The following is a 22,554-nucleotide window of genomic DNA, read 5'->3' on the forward strand; positions in this document are numbered from 1 at the left end:
GGGGCACACGAAGCAGAAGAGTGATGCTCGAGGTAGCACATATTCTGCAGTGGGCTGAGACAAGCTGTTCAGTCATCTCTGCAGCTCATATTCTGGGTGTAGAGACTTGGGCGGCAGATTTTCTCAGCCGTCAGGGTCTGGCCTCGGGAGAGTGGTCCCTTCATTTAGAGGTCTTCCAGCAGATTTGCTAACGCTGGGGAACACCGGCCGTGGACGCAATGGCCTCCAGGCTGAAAGATAAAGTTCTGGCATTCGTAGCTCGGTCCCGCGACCCATTAGCCATCGGGTCAGATGCCCTGGTGCTTCCGTTGCATCACTTTCACCTTCCTTACAATTTTCCGCCGCTTCCGCTAATCCCAAGGGTCATCTGAAAGATCAAGGCGGAGGGAATCCCAAAGATTCTCATCGTACCAGACTGGCTACACTGAGCGTGGTCTTCGGAACTAGTGTAACTAGTCGCCGACGCCCCCTGGCGGTTACCAGACCACCCAGACCTTTTCTCTCAGGGGCCAATTTACCGCCAGAACTCAAGGGTTCTGAGTTTAACGGCCTGGCCATTGAATCCTGGATTTTAGCCCAGGCCAGTTTCTCGCAACAGGTAGCTTCCACTATGATTAACGCTCGGAAACCTACATCCATGCGCATTTACCATCGCATCTTGAAGGCCTTTTTCTCTTGGTGCAAACCCGTGGATGTTCCCCACTTGTGTTTTCTATTCCTTCCATTTTGGAGTTTCTCCAAGCAGGATTAGACTCAGGTCTGGCACTTGCTTCTCTCAAAGGCCAAATTTCGGCCCTTATCCATCCTGTTCCAGCGAAGGATAGCTTCCAAATCGCAGGTTAAGACCTTCATACAGTAGGTATCACATCTCATCCCTCCCTACAAGATGCCATTGGAGCCTTGGGACCTTAATTTGGTCCTAGGAGCATTTGCAAGAGGCTCCCTTCGAACCCCTGCAGGACACGTCACTTACTCTTCTTTCTTGGAAAGTTGCTTTTCTTGTGGCAGTAACATCCATCAGGCGGGTTTCAGAATTGGCGGCTTTGTCTTGCAAACCTCCTTTTCTGGTTTTCCACCAGGACAAGGTGGTGTTGAGGACGTCTCCATCCTTCTTGCCTAAAGTCGTTTCTTTTCATTTGAATGAGGACATAGTTTGGCCCTCGTTCTACCCAGCTCCAGCCCATCGTACTGAGAATGCTGTCCACACTTCAGATTTGGTGAGGGCACTCAGGAAATACATTTCCAGAACAGCCTCTTTTCGCAAATCAGATTCCCTCTTTGTGCTTGTGACACAGAAAGGGCCTACCTGCTTCTAAAGCTACAATAGCCAGATGGATCCGTTCAGCGATCCAAGAGGCTTACCGTGTCAGAGGTCAGCCTATCCCGGCGGGGATTAAGGCTCACTCTACTCAGTCAGTGGGGGCCTCCTGGGCCATTCGGCACCAGGAGTCAGCACAGCAAGTGTGCAAGGCTGCGAATTGGTCCAGCCTGCACACGTTTTCTAAGCATTACAACATTCATTCTCAAGCTTCTGCGGATGCGGCCCTTGGCAGATGTATTCTGCAATCGGCAGTATCACATCTGTAGGGCAGATTTAACCAGTTGGTACAAGAGGTTTCAGCTGTTCTGCTGTTTCCCACCCAGGGACTGCTTTAGGACGTCCCATGGTTCTGTGTCCCCCAATGAGGCGAAGGAGAAACAGGGATTTTTGTGTGTACTCATCGTAAAATCTTTGCGAGCCACTGATTGGAGGACACAGCACCCACCCTGTTAGCCCGTTGGCTTGTGGTTGTTCTTTGTTTTTGACATGTTGCATTTTTGTTTGCTATTTTTGAGCTCTTTCTGCTTTGGCACCGAACTGGTTCAGGATTGAGCCAGCAGAGGGTTTCCTGCGGAGGAGGAGTTAATTTCTTTGTGTATTTGCTTAGTGTCCTAGTGGCAGCAGCATAACATCCATGGTCCTGTGTCCCCCAATGAGTAGCTCAGAGAAAAGGATTTTACGGTGAATACACATAAAAATCCCTGTTATCATATGGAAACAAAGGGGTTGTACCACTAGCAAAGTACATTTTAATTAATAGATCTTAGAATAAAATATTGGAATAACATATGTTAGAGCAGTAAAAGCATATGACCTAATTTACATAAGTAATAGTAAAGGATAAAAAAACCTTGAATAATACAGATAATAAAGTATGGTGCAAGCAAAAGTGCCTGCCAAACACAATAAGATATCCCTACAGTGAATTCCTCCACAGTACTCTCCACACGCACAGTATGATGTGTGACGGGAGTATTCTCCAGAGCAAGGAGGGACAACAGGCCTGGGAACGATCCAACAGATTTATTGACCAGAAAACAGGAACAACACGAAGGTAATTTGCAGAGTCCCAAAATAAGTCCACAGGAAACTGATTCGGGGGCACCTCCCGACAATCCTTGTGCCAGATCACAAAACCATAGTCCTTTAAGAGTCCCAGAAATCCACCACGATCACACAGAGGCCGAAGCTTCCTCAGACAGCCTCGTCCTTCTCTTTTAGCATCCAACTCACATCTGATCTTAAAGCAAGAATGTATTGTCAGGGCTCCTGGGATCAGTCCATCTGAAGGGGGGTAGGGGTCACACCTACTATTCAATGGTTTGGTCCATCAGAAGATTCTAGAAATGTAAGGGCTCCACTTAACCTACAATACACATCCTGTAGACTATCTTCTGCTTAGGAAAACAATAGCCAAAGTTCCACTAGCTGTTGACACAAGCCTAAATTAGATTATGGTCCAGGTACATCACAAGACATTGCAAAGTATTGGGGGAAGGAGACATGGTTAATTTACAGCAAATACAACCAGAGGAAAGTTACATGACATATTATACAAAATACAGGACAGGGCAAAACTACAAATCATGACAATCCCTTCCCCTCCCAATTTGTGTACGTACTAGGGACCTCTACAGGTCACTGGTTAAGTACACACAGGCATGGCGTAACTTACATGTGGCTTCATGCAGCCACGAATTGGCATCGTAGCTTTCCCACATCATTGCCCAGGAGAACAGCTGCAGGCAGACCACCCATCACCCCAACCAAACATCGCCTGACCCCAAAGCCAAAGTTCAGATCCACAGTGGCTGTGGGAATAGTCCTCCATTGTCCACCAGCCAGTTCAATGACAATCCCAGGTCCTCTATGGATTGCCTCAGGCCGAACCACTCGGGGATCAGCCAGCGTGAGGAAAGCCCCTGAGTCACAAAATCCAACAAGTCTTTGTCCATCCAGCACGACCTCCTGCAAGTGCTTACATCGATGAGCTGAAGTCGTCATAGCTGCGGGTCGCACACCATAAACTCCTAGTGGTGCAACATGGGTGGGTGAGGCACTAGGCCAGTCCTCACGTAGTGGTGACACGTCTTCCTCCATGGCACTTGGCTGTACATAATTAATAATATGATTGGGTACAGGATCAATCCTCATTTGAACAGCTGGGCAGGAGGCTTGCAGATGCCCCGGCTGCCCACATCGATAGCATCTGTGCTGTGTCTCACTCCATCCAATGCGTCCTCTTGGGCGAGGAGTAAGGGAACCTGCCGGTCGGCTCCCACCTGAAGGTGCTGTAGGGGTTTGAGGACGATTCCTCCATGAGCTGGCTGGACATGAGGCCTGCAGATGCCCCGGATGCCCACAACCATAACACCTGCGCTCTGCTACTTCCTCTCCTCGTCGTATTCCAGAAAACGCAGTGGAAGCAACAGGAGGCACATTAACACAGGTATCAACACGAGGTGGTGGCTCAGAGGAACGGGGAACAATGGGGACAGAAGAACTGGGGGCCACCGGTGTTGTGGAGCTGGTAGGCCTCTCTCCATCCTCCAACAGAACTCTCCACCGAGGCTTGATGGTGAGAGCCTCATCAGCGAGAGATGCAGCTTCTTCCACTGTAGCAGGTTTCCTCTCACACACCCATTCCCTGATCTCAGCGGGGCACTGGGCAAAAAATTGTTCTTTTAGGATAACCTGGAGACAGGTGTTCCAGGTTAAGGCCTCCTCTGCCTCCAGCCAGCGATTACATATTTGTTTGAGTCTGTGGGCATACATCTTGAAAGACACTTCCTCATTACAGGCTAAAGTACGAAACTGGGTCCTGTAAGTGTCTGGGGTCACAGCATAATGTTCTAGAACAGTCCGTTTAATCTCTGCATACTCACAGTTCCACCGAGGGTCCATAGCTCTATAGGCTGCGGCAGCTCCACCCTCTAAGAGCCCCACAAGATGTCGGACGCGCTCCCTTTCCGGGACTTCCATTAATCGACACTGATGCTCAAAGTCCAGGAAGAAGCCCTCAATGTCACCGGAAGCCTCATTAAACGGCTTGAAGTCTTTGCGGGACACTCTGGGGAGTTCCCTCATGGGGGATGCTGTGGGTACAGTCTGTCTGGAGCTTCTCGCTGCCTCCAAAGCGATCTCCCTCTCCAGCATTGCCCTCTCCTCCATCCTGCGCTGCCTCTCCTTGGCTGTGCGCATGACCTCCCTCTTATCTTCTATGGTAGCCTCTTCTCCCAGCAAGGCCATCTCCTCCTCGTACCACACAACCCACTGACTTTTTTGGGTATTTACCTCCGACTGCCGCCTTTCCTCTCTTTGCTGTGAGGATCCTTCCTCAGCATCATCTTGCAGGCGAACTGCTTCCAAAGCTTCAATCAGCTGCTCCTTGGAGAGTCCCTTGCAGCTGACTCCCAGTTCACGGGCCTTTGTTTGTAGGCTCTTTGCAGTCCAGTTCTTGTACTCTGAGGCTCTGGTTCCAGAAGTTGATGGGCCGTTGTCCTCCATTTCTTCTGCTCTGATCCCACCGCTGCCAACCAGTTTGTGACGGGAGTATTCTCCAGAGCAAGGAGGGACAACAGGCCTGGGAACGATCCAACAGATTTATTGACCAGAAAACAGGAACAACACGAAGGTAATTTGCAGAGTCCCAAAATAAGTCCACAGGAAACTGATTCGGGGGCACCTCCCGACAATCCTTGTGCCAGATCACAAAACCATAGTCCTTTAAGAGTCCCAGAAATCCACCACGATCACACAGAGGCCGAAGCTTCCTCAGACAGCCTCGTCCTTCTCTTTTAGCATCCAACTCACATCTGATCTTAAAGCAAGAATGTATTGTCAGGGCTCCTGGGATCAGTCCATCTGAAGGGGGGTAGGGGTCACACCTACTATTCAATGGTTTGGTCCATCAGAAGATTCTAGAAATGTAAGGGCTCCACTTAACCTACAATACACATCCTGTAGACTATCTTCTGCTTAGGAAAACAATAGCAAAAGTTCCACTAGCTGTTGACACAAGCCTAAATTAGATTATGGTCCAGGTACATCACGAGACATTGCAAAGTATTGGGGGAAGGAGACATGGTTAATTTACAGCAAATACAACCAGAGGAAAGTTACATGACATATTATACAAAATACAGGACAGGGCAAAACTACAAATCATGACATGATGACACTACTGTACCCCTCTCCGTCAATCCTCCCAACAAAGAATGGTGACCCCATAACAGTATGATTCTATAACTGTAATCCCCACACAGTCCTCCGTGCAGTATAATGGCCACAAAAAGAGCTCTGTACAGTATAATGGGCCCCACATAGTCCTCCATACAGTATAACAGGGCCCTGCATGATTTTCCATACAGTATAAGGGCCCCTCATAGTCCTCTATGCAGAATAATTGCCCCACATAATGCTCCATAATGCTCTATACAATATAATAGCCTCACAGTGCTCCATACAGTATAATGGGCACCACATAGTGTTCCATGCAGTATAATGTGAGCCATACAGTATAATGGGCCTCACATACTGGTCCATACAGAATAATTTGCCTCTCCGGGTGTTCCATACAGTATAATGGCCTCATATAGTGCTCCACAGTATAATGCGTCCCACATAGTGCTCCACATTATGATGCCCCCCAAATCGTGCTTCACAGCATAATGGGCCCATATAATGCTCTATACAGTATAATAGACCCCTCATTAAAATAAATAAATACCTCTGCCTGTTTCCCCACTGCTCCTGTCTTTTCATGGTGTCTTGAGATCCTCTGCACATTTTGGTTCAGTGGGCTCTGACTGTGCTGAGACGTCAAACGCAGAAGGGGAATGATGGAAGCGGGAGCGTTAGCTGATGCTCCACCTTCCTTCATTGCTTTCAACTGTGTCTGCATCTAGGTTGCCATTATAGTTGAAAGGGCGATGCCGGGAAGAGACCTTGCCCAATTTCATGGACCAAATATACTCGGGGGAACCCTTCCCTGCATCGTGGAACAGATATTCTCACCCTGCGGGCCAGAGTTTAGCATATCTACTTTAGCAATATGCTTTGGGTCATTGTCGTTTTGAAAGGTGAACCTCCAGACTGAAACAGGTTTTGCTCAAGAATATCCCTGAATTTTTCACAATCCATCTTCCCGATCACTGCTGCCGAAAAACATCACAGCATGATGCTGCCACCATCATGTTTCACTGTGGAGATGGTGTTTTTGGTGTGATGAGCTGTGTTGGTTTGGCACCAGGCATAGTGTTTACCTTGGAGCCAAAATGTTACAGTTTGGTCTCATCTGACCACAGCACCTTCCTCCATACATTTGGGGAGTCTCCCACATGTCTTTTGGCAAGCTCAAAATGACCCTTACAATTTTTGTGCGTAAGTGAAGGCTTTTGTCAGGTCACTCTTCCATAAAGGCCACCTCTGTGGAGTGTACGGCTTATTGTGGACGTCCGAACAGATACTCCAGTCTTTGCTTGGAAACTCTGTAGCTCCTCCAGTGTTACCTTTGGTCTCTGTGCTACCTATCTGGTTAATGCCCTCCTTACCGGGGCTGAGATTTTTATTGGGCAGCCCTCTCTTGGCAGGTTTGTTGTGGTACCATTTTCTTTCCATTTGATGGTGCTTCGGGGATCATCAGAGATTGGGATTTTTTTTTAAACCCAACCCTGACTTGTACTTCTAAACAACTTTGTCAATGACTTGTTTGGAGATCTCCTTGGTCTTCATGGTCTTGTTTGGTTAGTGCTGCCTTTTGCGTAATGGTGTTGCAGCCTCTGTAGCCTTTCAGAAAATGTGTGTATATACCGACAGACCATGTGACACTTAGATTGCACACAGGTGGACTTCCTTTCACTAAGCATGTGACGTAAGAATGTAATTCAATGCTCCACAAATTTTTAGGGGCTTCATAGCAAAAGGGGTGATTACATATGCACAGGCCAATTTTTAGTTATTTGATCCTATAAATTTAATTTATGCCTATATTTTTCTCACCTCACTTCACCAACTTAGACTATTTAGTGCTGATGTATCACACACAGATCTGATTACAAACATATTTAAACACATAATATAATGTAATTGTAATGTAACAAAATAGGTAAAAAGCCAAAGAGGTGAATACTTTAGCAAGTCACTGTGATAATAGGGATTTTCATTTAAGTATCTCATCTATGATGTAACCTTTCTGCAAGTGAACTATGATATATCCTTGCAGATACCACAATTGGATAAAATTGCATTGTAATATTTTATGCAACTTCTACATGGCATATTTTTGTGAATATTTTAACCCCTTCGCGATCTGGGCCACACTAGTACTGCGTAGGTCACTTCTCTCCCTTTGATGTGGGCTCCGGCGCTGAGCCCACATCATTCCCATCACATGTCAGCTGTTTTGAACAGCTGACATGTGCCTGGAACAGCCGCGGGTGGAATCGCAATCCACCTGCAGCTATTAACCCGTTAAATGCTGCTGTAAAACTCTGACAATGGCATTTAATGCGCGCTTCCGGCCATCGGACCAGAAATCCGCCCACCAGTGACCCCCAATGGTTTGGCATGACAACCAGAGGTCTCCTGGAGATCTCTATGGTTGTCACTGCCAGCTTGCTGTAAGCGTTGCCCAGTTTTCGGCGCTCATAGCAACTGAGGTATTCTGTTACATGCAGGCGATCTGATCATTGTCTTTAAGTAGCAGAGCCTATCGGATTATGGTAGCTTCTAGTCATGGAGACTATTGAAGCATGCCAAAAGTTAAAAAAAAAATGTTTTTAAAATATTTTAAAAAATAAATAAAAGTTTAAATCACCTCCCTTTTGCCCTATTCAAAATAAAACAAAAAAAAAATCAAACATACACATATTTGGTATCGCCGCATTCAGAATCGCCCGATCTATCAATAAAAAAGGATTAACCTGATCACTAAACGGCGTAGCAGGAAAAAAATCAAACTTCCATAATTCTGCTTGGATTTTTTTTTCACCACTTAAATGAAATATAGCCTTTGACATGTTTTGTGCCTACAAACTTATAATGACCTGGAGAATCATAATGGCAGGTCAGTTTTAGTATTTGGTGAACATGGTAAAAAAAAATCCAAAAAAAGTTGTTGTATTGCACTTTTTTTTGCAATTTCACTGCACTTGGAATTTTTTTTCCCATTTTTGAGTACACGATATGGTTAAACCAATGGTTTCGTTCAAAAGTACAACTTGTGCTGCAAAAAACAAGCCCTAACATGGCCATATTGATGGAAAAATAAGAAAGTTTGTGGCTCTGGGAAGAAGGGGAGCGAAAAACAGAAACGCAAAAACGAAAAAGGGCAAGGTCTCAAAGGGATTAAAATTATTTTTTTCCTCTTTTACAGTGGAAGATGAAGCTGAAGCTGAAAGAGTTTTATTCTCATATGGATATGGAGCCAATGTCCCTACTACAGCTAAGCGTAGGCTGAAGCAAAGGTAAAAGAAAAGAATTTCAGAGAAATGTTGTGTATTCTGCAATTTTTTAGGCATCCTAAAAGAGAAAAAGATTTGTTTGGTGTTATATTATTTAGGTATGTAAGATCAACCACACAGTGAGTCGTCTGCACAGATCAGACAAGGTGTCTGATATTGCATGAGCACTAATATATATATATATATATATATATATATATATATATATAGTAAATATGCGCTGTCAGTCCATACTGAACATGCTAATTAAAAGTAAATGTACCCAAGTTAGATCAACCACAGTAAAAAGCTTAAAAATATGATTTTACCAGCATAAAACTTAGTTTTGTATGTTTTGTATTCTTCAATTCTTGCTCTTTGTTATTTAGCTCAGAACAGTAGGATTGCTGTTTTCAGTCTTGTTTGTCGTATTTATTATTGTCTGTTTATCTACAAGACCTAATATATGAGACAGATTTATTACACCTCTCTTGCATGTGACTGAAGCTTTGGGGCATCAGTCTGAACTCTTGTGATCTTGAGAAGGTTCCAGACATTTTTTGTCTGTACATTTGCAATGGGCAATACCTCCACAGAAAGCTGTAAAACGAGATGAATTCCTTCATTATGTACCGATAAGTGTCCATTTTACACTTTTTTTTCGCTAATTTAAGAACTGTTTTTGAAGCCTGATATCCAGTACAATGAGACGTTTCTTCATTACTTGTAGTCTAATACCACATTTTCTAAAATATGGCTTTGCATGCCTGACATATCATTATGACAACATGATGTATCACTTTTTTAGAGGGATATATACATTGAGCATAAAACATGGAGTTTTCTTCGTGGATGTTCCGAGTTAGCATTGTAATCGTGTTTCTGATCACCCGATTTAGGATATTTGGCCCAACATTTTGAATGAAATGAGAATTGAACTCTGTTGTATTTAGCAAAACCCAAATTTCTCGATCTGTTAATTGCTCATTGAATTCAGATTAAAATATTAACTACATGCAAAAGCTGCCCATATCCTATCCCCTCCATATATTTCTGACCTAATCTGATATTTCCCCACATGTATTTTCTGAGCCTCACTAGATCTTTTTTCTCTGCTCTTTTCAAACCATCAGCTCCATGTTTTTTCCCATGTCTCACCTATACTCTGGAACTTGCTACCCCAACAATTCAGTCTCTCGCCCACCATCTAAAGCTTCCTGAACACCAGCCTCTGCACTGTACAGTACCCATCTACAGTACCGTATGAGGAGCGTCTCTTGTACATTCATTTGTAGATTTTAGGCCATCACAGGCAAGGTCCGTTCTGCTTCTGAACCTGTATGTTAGCTCTTTCTGAGGCTGAATCAGATTATTCTTGCAATAGATTTCATAGAATCATTATTTTTGATGAGTAGCACAAGTCTACTGCAGTCAAACAACTACTTATGATCTTCAGGCTACTTCTGCCACTGATTGACAGCGTTCGCCTAGTACAAATTAAAGAAAATAAGCTGGCAATCAGTCTGATCATTAAGAGATGAAGAATTTTAATAAATCAATCATTAAAAGGAACCTGTCTCCATTTTTTGGCCGATATGAGTTACGACCACCACTTTTTAGGGTAGATATACAGCAGGCCGGTCCGAGAGGTGTCCCTCTTCTTTGTCTTGCACCTCCAATCTTCTCCTCCTACTTGCTTCGTATGGATGATGCGTCCCTGCATCATCCACACAGTCTCCCCGACACTGCGCTCCTGTGCAGGCGTACTTATCTGCCCTGTTGATGGCAGAGCAAAGTCCTGCAGTGCGCAGGCACTGGGCCTCTCTGACCTCTCCCGGAGCCTGCGCACTGCAGGACTTTGCTATGCCCTCAACAGGGCAAAGAAGTTCGCCTGCGCAGGAGCGCAGTGCCGAGGAGACTGTGTGGATAATGCAGGGATGCGTCATCCACATGAAGCAAGAAGGAGGACGGCCACGCAAGAATATGGGAGGCGCCGGACCAAGAAGACACCCCTCGAACTGGGCCACCCCGCAGGTGAGTTTAATTTATTTTTATTCTCTTACTGGTCTGGTTGGGGCAGATATAGAGCATTATCGAATGCTGTATATCAGCCCTGAAAGGTGTTGGCCATAACTCGTATCGGCCAAACCTGGTGACAGGTTCCCTGTAAGGTGAACTAGTCATGTAAAAAAATGCTATTGACCTCCAGATATGGGTTTAATCTGAAGGTTAATAGCTTACTGACGCTGCCTGGCACCTGCACTAAGAGGCTTGCTGCTGGGAGGAAATAAACTGAATTCATTCCATCAGCCTTGGGCTTTCAGTCATAGGGGTGCGTCGCCAGCGCGGCTTCAGTCACCGCTCAGTGCATAGTGAGCAGAGGCTGTAAACACAACCCCTGCACTGACTGACAGCCTGCTTAACATTAGAGTTTACTGTTTCATAGCGTGATTACAGCCGCCGCTCAATATGTTGTGAGCGAAGACTGAAGCCGCGCCGGCCACCCTCCTATGACTGAAAGCCCAATAAAGTTAATTTCCTCCCAGCAGCGGGCTCTCAGTTCAGGTACCAGACAGCTGCAGAATGCTAATAACCTGCAGATTTACCAAATACCTGCAGGATAAGAGTGTTTTTTTTACATGATTGGTTCCCTTTAATGATTGGTTCCCTTTAATGATTGATTGTTTGATTGAAATTCTTCATCTCTTACTGATCAGACTAAATAAATAAAAACGAAATGTATATTTGTATGTGAGTTTCCCAGTGAACCTCTATTCTTATTGTTTAGATACTTTTCAGCCTTAATGCTACTAATGGGCTTGTCAGTCTGAGCCTCAGAACTTTTGTCACATGTTTGCTCTGTTGCAGCCATACTGGCTTTCTTGTTTTTACAAAACCTGTTTGGTCTGGTGACCTCCCATCTTCTCCATTTGTCCATCACCACCTTTGTGCTCAGCTGATTTAGAAATTGTTTAAAAAAACAGAGCCAAATAGCATTTCTGGTAGAGCACACACTCTCTGTCCTCCAAGTCCTCCTCAAAGTACAGGTGTATCTTGTAAATTGGTCACTGGAGTGAAAGACGCATTATATGGTTAAAGTTAGGGGAGGTAAGTGGGAAGACTAACTTAGACTAAACAACTGCAATCTTACCATGCCCCAATTGCAAAAGCCCATCCGATGAAGTTATATGTTCTCAGTAGCACTATTTTGCCATGCCCGTTGATTATAAATTGTGGACTACTTTCAGCTGGCTGATAGTAGTGGTGCATGTGATTTGGCCTTCCCCCATATTCACCTATGGTGTATAACAATTCGAAGCAAAGCAATAGACTGCTTTCCATCTTCACGTGTTGACCATGCTGAAACGTAAGAGCGTCTGTACACCTGTTCAACTTTCAAGGGGTGTTTCCCTTTCTCTTGCTTGAAGCCTATACTGTCTTCCCAGATTGTTTGACACCATGGGTAAATATGGTGAAAAGTGTGTCTCTGTAGGGTCATTACATTTTGATATTTGCTGTTGGATATTCAGTACACCAAAATATTTTATATGCAATAAAGAAAATGAGTGTTTTTATAATAGGACTAAGAATAAAGACTAATAATTCTTGATTTACATGCTCTATATGTCTTCTGTCAAAGGTTGTCCATTTTGAAGCTATTTGGCCTTTCCTACAGAACATATACATTTCCATGCCTATCGTGCTGTTGTAGTGTATACGCGTATTACCGCACTCCTCTTATGATGTTCTCACTTTATTATTATTATTATTATTATTATTTTTGTGTAATTTCATCTACCTTAACATGTCCATTTTAGTCCTTTATCAGCTATATAAAACATGGTTTCCTTTGTGTCCTGTCTTGTTGCTGCGGGAAAACTTTTGGCTGGTGCCGTGAGTCAGCACCTGGCAATGTGTTGGTTTATGCCCAGGAAGCACAACCTTGTAGAATAAGGCACATACTGTAGCCCCGGGATTCTGTCAGACATCTGCAGAAGTCATATTTAGTAAACCACAGTCTGACGTGAAAAAAAGGACATTTGTTATCCATACGTAGTCTTCACCAAGAATACACACTATCCTGTATACAAGGTGTTCTTATGGCCTCTGTTCACTAACACAAAAGTGCAAATTGCTCATAAATTGGAATTCTGTGTGGGCATACTGGCATATTAGGCAGAAGACAAATCACTCTGTGACTTTTATTGAAGTTGTCCACTAGTTAGACAACGCTTGAAAACCAAACAAGAGAAGCCGAAAATTTAATCAAAACAATATGGGACAAGAAAGTATATAAAGATAAAATACCTTTTATTAACAAAGTGGTAAAGGGTAGCACCGCATACAAGAGGTGCCCGCACCATTAAGATAAGAGAACATATTAATATACAATAAAATAATACTGAAAAAAAACAACCCCAAGATAACAGATATGTCACTACTTTTCCGAATGGTCTATCATTCATCCACTCAGCAGATGTATACCACTTATTCTATAAGCAAGTATATACTGTAAGGTAGCGTTTATTGTTCGTGTTGAGTGACAATCACTTGGCAGCAGATTAATATGGTCAGGCACGGGTTTTTCACATAAATAGTCCATACAGTTTATTTTTATAAGGCATGGAAGCATGAAGAAAAGTAACAGTCTTATATCAGACAGAAGAATGTTCATAATAGAGCTCCGTTCTCTTAGCCCTGTGGTCACACAGGCTGTGCCATGTCCAGCAACCCAGCTCTTATAGCCTCAGCACAGTTATTTCCCCCTATCCGGGGTTACCTCTTAGGAGCTCCTTATTCAGGACGTCCGTCCCCTCCTGGGGATCATCCAACACACACAGGCCTCACCGGGTCCAAAGTCTTGCCATGTGATCCAGGGATCCGATCCTCCTTCCAGGATCTCCTAGCACAAACCTTAGAGGACCTTGAAGTTTGCACCATTCAGGTACACATAATCTCTCCATGTGACCCCCCCTGGTCACATTATATGGTCCATAACCACACCCACAGGTGAGGTATGGATCACATGATCATGACCTCACTAAAGGTCCTATTCCACACAGCCATACAAACATAGGCTTTACTTTGGGCGTTCAGACACACGCCCCTAGATCAGTTTGTAGGTGACTGGTCCCACCCATCTCTCCAAGTCACCTGGAAGCTTCCCTAGTGTAAAACAGAAACCATCAGCAGTACCTCTGCTGATCAATACACGTTCCAGCCTCCATCACAGGGCCACCCACCCTGTGATACATATCGGTCATTTACCATCCTGCTGCTCATCGTTTCTCCATCACAATAATGGAAATGCCTTTATGCATGTCCTGGGATGCCCACACAGCGCCCCCTAGCTGTCACAGGGGTCACTGCACCATAATACATTGATTTGTATGGTTGGATATATACAGTGCCTTGCGAAAGTATTCGGCTCCCTGGAACTTTTCAACCTTTTCCCACATATCATGCTTCCAACATAAAGATACCAAATGTAAATTTTTGGTGAAGAATCAACAAGTGGGACACAATTGTGAAGTTGAATGAAATTTATTGGTTATTTTAAATTTTTGTGGAAATTCAAAAACTGAAAAGTGGGGCGTGCAATATTATTCAGCCCCTTTACTTTCAGTGCCGAAAACTCACTCCAGAAGTTCATTGTGGATCTCTGCATGATCCACTGTTGTTCTAAATGAATAATGATATATAATATAATGATAACTGTAATTTCGGTTCAGCAGTTTCTCTGAAAATATCGTTAGTGGGGAAATTATTGTGTTTTTTATTTTATATTCATTTTATTCAAAGTTTTTAAGTTTCCATTGCTGGTGTAAATTTCTTTCCTCTGTTTCGTTATAGGAAGTTGAGGACAGGTTGGACTTAATCACTTTAATTTGAACATTACAGAGACTTGATGAAACTTGAAAAGTATCAGCGTAATATTTTTATTTCACTCAAGGCTCATCTTGAAAGGAAAAAAACAAGATTTTCTGGTTGTACATTTCTTGTCCTGACATTTCACCTCCTGTCATTAGCATTCATTATTAAGCTTTTCAAAGCAAATGAAGTGAAGATACATATTGTGCTTAACTCTCCATTCTTGACATAATGGTTTAGATTTAAGCCTTTTTTCTTTGCTTGCTTTGTACACCTTTATAATAGTGGTGAATGTGTTTGCTTTGCAAAGGTTTTGTGGAGTCAGTTGAAAAGAAAGTCGTCCCATAGAGACTCACAACGAGCATTGCACAGCTACTTTCTTACAGAAATCTAAAAATGTACTATTATATAATACACAATTAATGGACATGTGTGTATATATATATATATATATATATATATATATACACACATATAATCCTCAACATTGTAATTGCAACACCAAGAAGAAAAAGTCCTGGAAACATAGAAATTGCCGGATGGTTAGAATCTTTATTGGTATGCAAATGATGAAAAAATGGAAACAAAATGTTTGAAATGTCTCGATTTTTTGAGTAGCATGTGTAAAATTGCATGCACTTACACGTCTTGGCTGCTATCAATGAGGGTATATTTTGTTGTTTAAGGAAAGTTCTGCCATGCTGAATGCACTTGGGCACTCAAATCATCTTAGGCAAGTGAACAACTGGCTACGTCGATGGTGCCGTCAGCAACGATTTGGATTTCTGGATCACGGAGTGAACTACTTATACGATGGACTACTTGCTAGAGATGGGGTGCACCTTACGAAGACTGGAAAGCATGTATTTGGAAGTCGCCTTGCTACACTTGTAAGGAGAGCTTTAAACTAGAACAACATGGGAAGGGAAGCAAAAGACCAGAAAAAGCCATACACCTGACAAATGCTATTGAGAACTCTGCTATTAGAAGTGGAAAGGAAGAACAAAGACGAAAGAATCTAATTAATAAAAATATTGGAGATAGAGAAACCAATCACAAACTAAAATGTTTCTATACTAATGCACAAAGCATGGGCAACAAACAAGGAGAATTAGAACTACTAACACAGGAAAAGAAATATGATGTCATTGGAATCACTGAAACTTGGTGGGACAATACACATGATTGGAATACAAGACTAGAAGGATACAACTTATTTGCAAGAAACAGACTTGATAAACGAGGAGGGGGTGTTGCATTGTATGTTAGAAACGCGTATATCTGCACAGAGATTGAAGCTTCAGAGACTGGGAGTTCTGTGGAAACTGTTTGGGTAAGAATACAAGGACAGAACAATGGAAAGGACACCATTGTAGGCATTTACTACAGGCCGCCTGTGCAAGCTGAAGATATGGATGAACTCTTTATGCATCAAATGGCCAAGTTCTCCAAAAAATATGACATAGTTGTCATGGGAGATTTCAACTATCCAGACATTTGTTGGGAATCTCTCTCAGGCAAAACTAACAGGTCAAGGAAATTCTTATCCTCTCTTGCTGACAACTTTATCTTCCAAAAGGTAGGGGAGAAAACAAGGGGAACTGCTACCTTGGATCTAATCCTTATAAACAGGGAGGAAATGGTTGAGGAGGTAAAAGTGGCTGGAACCCTAGGAAGGAGCGACCATGCTATTTTAGAATTTTGGATAACTAGAGGAGGAAGACCTGTGAAGACTCAGACGTCAAGGTTAGATTTCAGAAAGGCAGATTTTAAGGGATTCAGAAAGATAATTGGAGGGATCCAATGGCTGGATATCCTTAAAGACAAAAATGTCCAGGAAGGATGGGAAATCTTGAAAAATGAAATTCTCAAAGCACAGTTGTTAACAATTCCGAAAAGAGGGAAAAATAGGAAGCATTTAAGGAAACCAGGATGGGTGAACACAGAACTTAAGCACATGCTAAAAAGGAAGAAAAAAATGTTTATAAAATGGAAAGAGGGAGGCATATCTAAAGAAGAATATAATGCTGTCTGCAGAACCTGCAGGGCACAAATCAGATTATCTAAAGCTGACAATGAATTGAGGCTTGCAAGAGATGTCAAAAGCAATAATAAAGGATTTTGGGGATATGTCAAAAGTAAAAGAAAAGTCAAAGATGCTATAGGATTTTTACAGGATGAAAATGATGAAATGGTAAGACAGGATGTTGAGAAGGCTGAACTTTTAAATTCCTATTTTGCATCTGTTTTCTCTCAGAAAGGAAATGTAACACCAACTGTTATTCACTGTCCTATTAACGGAATAGAAGAATCCAGGATATCTATAAACAGAAAGATAGTGAGGAAACACTTAGCTAACCTAAATGAATTCAAGTCTCCAGGTCCAGATGAATTACACCCCAGAGTACTGAAGGAGATAGCAGAAGAAATTTTTGAACCCCTCTCCATAATCTTTGAAAATTCTTGGAGAACAGGAGAAGTGCCAGAAGACTGGAGAAGAGCAAATGTTGTTCCTATCTTCAAAAAGGGGAAGAAGGTGAACCCAGGCAACTATAGGCCGGTGAGTCTGACTTCTATACCAGGAAAGATCTTTGAACAAATTATTAAACAACATGTATGTCAATACCTGGATAAGAATGAAGTGATTAAACAGAGTCAGCATGGGTTTGTAACTAATAAGTCATGTCAGACTAACTTAATTTCCTTCTGTGACGGTATCACTGATTGGGTGGATCAAGGAAATGCTGTAGATATAGTATATCTTGACTTCAGCAAAGCATTTGACAAAGTCTCATACAATCCTTATTGAAAAAATGACTAAGTATGGAATGGACAAGGCAACTGTTAGGTGGATTCATAACTGGCTTAGTGATCGGACCCAAAGAGTGGTCGTAAATGGCTGCACATCCAGTTGGAAGAATGTCTCAAGTGGGGTACCACAGGGCTCTGTCCTGGGCCCTGTATTGTTCAACATATTTATCAACGATTTAGATGAAGGAATTGAGGGTAAACTGATTAAATTTGCTGATGACACAAAGCTAGGAGGGATAGCTAATACTAGAGAAGAGAGAGAGAGGATTCAAAAAGATTTAAATAAACTGGAGAAGTGGGCAGCAACTAACAGAATGGTTTTTAACAGGGAGAAATGCAAAGTACTACATCTGGGCAATAAAAATGAAAAAAGCATATATAGAATGGGAGGAATAGGGCTAAGTGACAGCACTTGTGAAAAAGACTTGGGTATACTAATAGATCACAGACTGAATATGAGTCAACAGTGTGATGCAGCAGCAAAAAAGGCAAATGCAATTCTAGGATGTATTAACAGAAGCATACAGTCTAGATCACGTGAAGTCATTATTTCCCTCTACTCCTCTTTGGTCAGACCTCATCTGGAATATTGTGTCCAGTTTTGGGCACCACATTTTAAAAAAGACATCAACAAACTGGAGCAAGTTCAGAAAAGAGCGACCAGAATGGTGACCGGTCTGCAAACCCTGTCTTATGAGGAAAGGTTGCAGGATTTGGGAATGTTTAGTTTGCAAAAGAGAAGACTGAGAGGAGACTTAATAGCTGTCTACAAATATCTAAAGGGCTGTCACATTGTAGAAGGATCAACTTTATTCTCATTTGCACAAGGAAAGACTAGAAGCAATGGGATGAAACTGAATGGGAGGAGACACAGATTAGATATTAGAAAAAACTTTTTGACAGTGTGATCAATGAGTGGAACAGGCTGCCACGAGAAGTTGTGAGTTCTCCTTCAATGGAAGTCTTCAAACAGAGGCTGGACAGACATCTGACTGGGATGATTTAGCGAATCCTGCTTTGAGCAGGGGGTTGGACCAGATGGCCCAGGAGGTCCCTTCCAACTCTACGATTCTATGATTCTATGATTCTAGGCTACTTTCACACATCCGGTGTGTGGGGTCCGGCGGCGTGCGGCGAAAAGCCGGGCCGCCGGATCCGGCCTGCAGCCGTGACACCGGATGTGTGTGCGGCGTCTGATACGGCTCGGACGTGATTTAAAGGAGCCGCAGCAGGAGGTGGACAGAGACAGCCGCTGAGAGAGACAGCTGCTGAAAGGGAGGGGAGGGTAGGAGAGGAGAGGGGAGGGGAGAGGAGAGGGGGTTGGAGAGAGAGAGAGAGAGACATGTGGGGGTTAACACTCAGTGTCCGGGCGAGAGAATCTCTCTCTCTTGCCGGGCACTTGTGGGGTTAACCCCACAGAGAGATCTCTCTCTCTCACCCAGACACTGTGAGTGTTAACCCCACAAGTGCCCGGCGAGAGAGATCTCTCACAAGTGTCTGGGTGACAGAGAGAGATCTCTCTCTCTCTCACCGGGCACTTGTGGGGTTAACATTCACAGAGTCCGGGCATGCGCTGTGGAAAAAGCCGGTCCGGCGCTGAGAAAAAACGTTGCAGAGAACGTTTTTTCCAGACGCCGGACCGGCTGTTTTTGCCGGATCTGGCAAAAACCGGATACGCCGCATAGGCATCAGGCGCGATGCGGCGATAATGAAACTCTATGGGGAAAAAACCGGATCCGGTGGCAACAGGTGCCGGATCCGGTTTTTACACTTTTCGCCGCATCGCGCCTGATGCACAAAAACTGATGTGTGAAAGTAGCCTTAGATAAGGCTTCCTAAAATAGAATGAGGACCTTTTAATCAAAGTATATTACAAAAGCGATTAGATTATTACATTAAATAGACATTATGGATTAAACCAATGTTTGTTTCGGACCACTCCACACGTGTATAAAGGAGATGGGTGAACAACGCTAGTCTTCATAAGGAGGTGTGCTGAAGTCATACACTCTTGTCTTAGTGAATTAGGACGGCCTCCATGTGCGCCTTGCCACAAATCTTGGACTGGGTCATATTTTTAGTGTAAGGAATGCCAGAATTTGATTAGCGGGGGGTTGCTGCTGCCCCGTCCTTTCCAAGCGTCTCCCACTCTGTCGTAGCTGGTCAAAATGGCACAAGAACATTATCGGTCGCAAGATTGTAGCGCAGCCTCACAACATTTTGTGACTTTTCAAAACTTTTTACACAAAATGCGTTAACATAAAAATGCATCTGTTTTCGGAAACCTTCTCTTAAGGCCCCGTTACACGTATCAATGTCCCAGCAATCCCACCAAGAATCCGACGTGGATGGGATCGCTGGGACATAGTTAGGTGATCGCTGGTGAGCTGTCACATAGACAGATGCACCAGCGATCAGGACCAGCAAGCAAACTGGTATCCAAGGTAAACAGCGGGTATCCAAGAGCCGCGCGGCTCTTACAGTTGTGGCCAAAAGTATTGACACCCCTGCAATTCTGTCAGATAATACTCAGTTTCTTCCTGAAAATGATTGCAAACACAAATTCTTTGGTATTATTATCTTCATTTGATTTGTCTTAAATGAAAAAACGCAAAAGAGAATGAAGCAAAAAGCAAAACATTGATCATTTCACACAAAACTCCAAAAATGGGCCAGACAAAAGTATTGGCACCCACAGCCTAATACTTGGTTGCACAACCTTTTGCCAAAATAACTGCGACCAACCGCTTCCGGTAACCATCAATGAGTTTCTTACAATGCTCTGCTGGAATTTTAGACCATTCTTCTTTGGCAAACTGCTCCAGGTCCCTGATATTTGAAGGGTGCCTTCTCCAAACTGCCATTTTTAGATCTCTCCACAGGTGTTCTATGGGATTCAGGTCTGGACTCATTGCTGGCCACCTTAGAAGTCTCCAGTGCTTTCTCTGAAACCATTTTCTAGTGCTTTTTGAAGTGTGTTTTGGGTCATTGTCCTGCTGGAAGACCCATGACCTCTGAAGGAGACCCAGCTTTCTCACACTGGGCCCTACATTATGCTGCAGAATTTGTTGGTAGTCTTCAGACCTCATAATGCCATGCACACAGTCAAGCAGTCCAGTACCAGAGGCAGCAAAGCAACCCCAAAACATCAGGGAACCTCCGCCATGTTTGACTGTAGGGACCGTGTTCTTTTCTTTGAATGCCTCTTTTTTTTCTCCTGTAAACTCTGTTGATGCCTTTGCCCAAAAAGCTCTACTTTTGTCTCATCTGACCAGAGGACATTGTTCCAAAATGTTTTAGGCTTTTTCAGGTAAGTTTTGGCAAACTCCAGCCTGGCTTTTTTATGTTTCGGGGTAAGAAGTGGGGTCTTCCTAGGTCTCCTACCATACAGTCCCTTTTCATTCAGACGCCGACGGATAGTACGGGTAGACACTGTTGTACCCTCGGACTGCAGGGCAGCTTGAACTTGTTTGGATGTTAGTCGAGGTTCTTTATCCAACATCCGCACAATCTTGCGTTGAAATCTCTTGTCAATTTTTGTTTTCCGTCCACATCTAGTGAGGTGAGCCACAGTGCCATGGGCTTTAAACTTCTTGATGACACTGTGCACGGTAGACACAGGAACATTCAGGTCTTTGGAGATGGACTTGTAGCCTTGAGATTGCTCATGCTTCCTCACAATTTGGTTTCTCAAGTCCTCAGACAGTTCTTTGGTCTTATTTTCTCCATGCTCAATGTGGTACACACAAGGACACAGGACAGAGGTTGAGTCAACTTTAATCCATGTCAACTGGCTGCAAGTGTGATTTAGTTATTGCGAACACCTGTTAGGTGCCACAGGTAAGTTACAGGTGCTGTTAATTACACAAATTAGAGAAGCATCCCATGATTTTTCGAACAGTGCCAATACTTTTGTCCACCCTCTTTTTTATGTTTGGTGTGGAATTATATCCAATTTGGCTTTAGGACAATTCTTTTTGTGTTTTTTCATTTAAGACAAATTAAATGAAGATAATAATACCAAAGAATTTGTGTTTGCAATCATTTTCAGGAAGAAACTGAGTATTATCTGACAGAATTGCAGGGGTGTCAATACTTTTGGCCACAACTGTAGATACCCGCTGTTTACATTGGAAACCAGCGTCGCTGATCGCTGGTCTCTCGCTGCTACACACAGCAATGCGCGCTGGCCAGCTGGAGACTAACGATCAAAATATGGCCCAGGACGATCCTGCACGATCAGCGATACCCGGCAGGGGGGCCGGTCGCTGATCCATGTCACCCACAGCGATATTGCTGGCGAGATTGCTGTGGCTTCACAAAATCAGCGATCTTGCTAGCGATCTCGCTGTGTGTGACGGGGCCCTTAGTTGCATGTATGTAAATGTAATACAAGAATATATTGCACAGTTAACATAAGATAACATATTGTTTAGTTATCGCTCTACTACAGAGTTCCACTTCATTGAGAAGTCCTTGCTTCTGAATTCCCGACTTCTAAACTTTTCTTAAGAATAAGTTCAGAAAATCGTATTTTTGAATCATGTGCATCTGTGTGCACAATGGTCCGTACACGGACAGCTGATGGGTTACAGGTCTACAAAAGACTTGTACTTTTTAGCGCTGTAAGTAATGCACGTACTTAATGCTTGCACTTAGTCACTTCTGTGGATCACGATTTGTAATGTCCAGAGTTTGTACATTTTGCTGTGAAATACATTATATAGACAAAAGCATTGGGACACACATCTTTATACTTTCAATTAGGGTTTCATTCAGTCTGATTGTCACAAAATCCAATCCCTATCCAATGATGTCTGCCTCTGCTAACATTTGGGAAAGAATCGCTCGTTGTAAAGAGCTCAATGAATATGTGGGCTTTCATATATCTTGCACTGAGAAGAGGCTTCCGTCGGGCCACTCTGCCATAAAGGCCCGACTGGTGGAGGGATGCAGTGATAGTTGACTTTGTGGAACTTTCTTCCATCTCCTTACTGCATCTGTGGAGCTCAGCCACAGTGATCTTGGGGTTCTTCTTTACCTCTCTCACCAAAGCTCTCCTCCCACGATTGCTTAGTTTGGCTGGATGGCCAGGTCTAGGAAGACTTC

General features: G+C 43.4%; 1 protein-coding gene across 2 annotated transcripts in view; it reads left to right on the top strand.

Annotated features, from left to right (window-relative positions):
* PIBF1 (progesterone immunomodulatory binding factor 1) overlaps positions 1 to 22,554 on the top strand; it is a 278,563-nt gene that overhangs the window by 182,930 nt on the left and 73,079 nt on the right. For both annotated transcript variants that reach the window (XM_073580380.1, XM_073580379.1), the window contains exon 13: positions 8,697 to 8,787. In XM_073580380.1, coding sequence (XP_073436481.1) covers positions 8,697 to 8,787 — 91 coding nt within the window. The remainder of the gene's footprint in view (positions 1 to 8,696; positions 8,788 to 22,554) is intronic.

Source organism: Dendrobates tinctorius, unplaced genomic scaffold (genome assembly GCF_039654945.1).
Source record: "Dendrobates tinctorius isolate UK_male_01 unplaced genomic scaffold, ASM3965494v1 ptg000064l, whole genome shotgun sequence".
In the NCBI taxonomy this organism is placed as follows: Eukaryota; Metazoa; Chordata; class Amphibia; order Anura; family Dendrobatidae; genus Dendrobates; species Dendrobates tinctorius.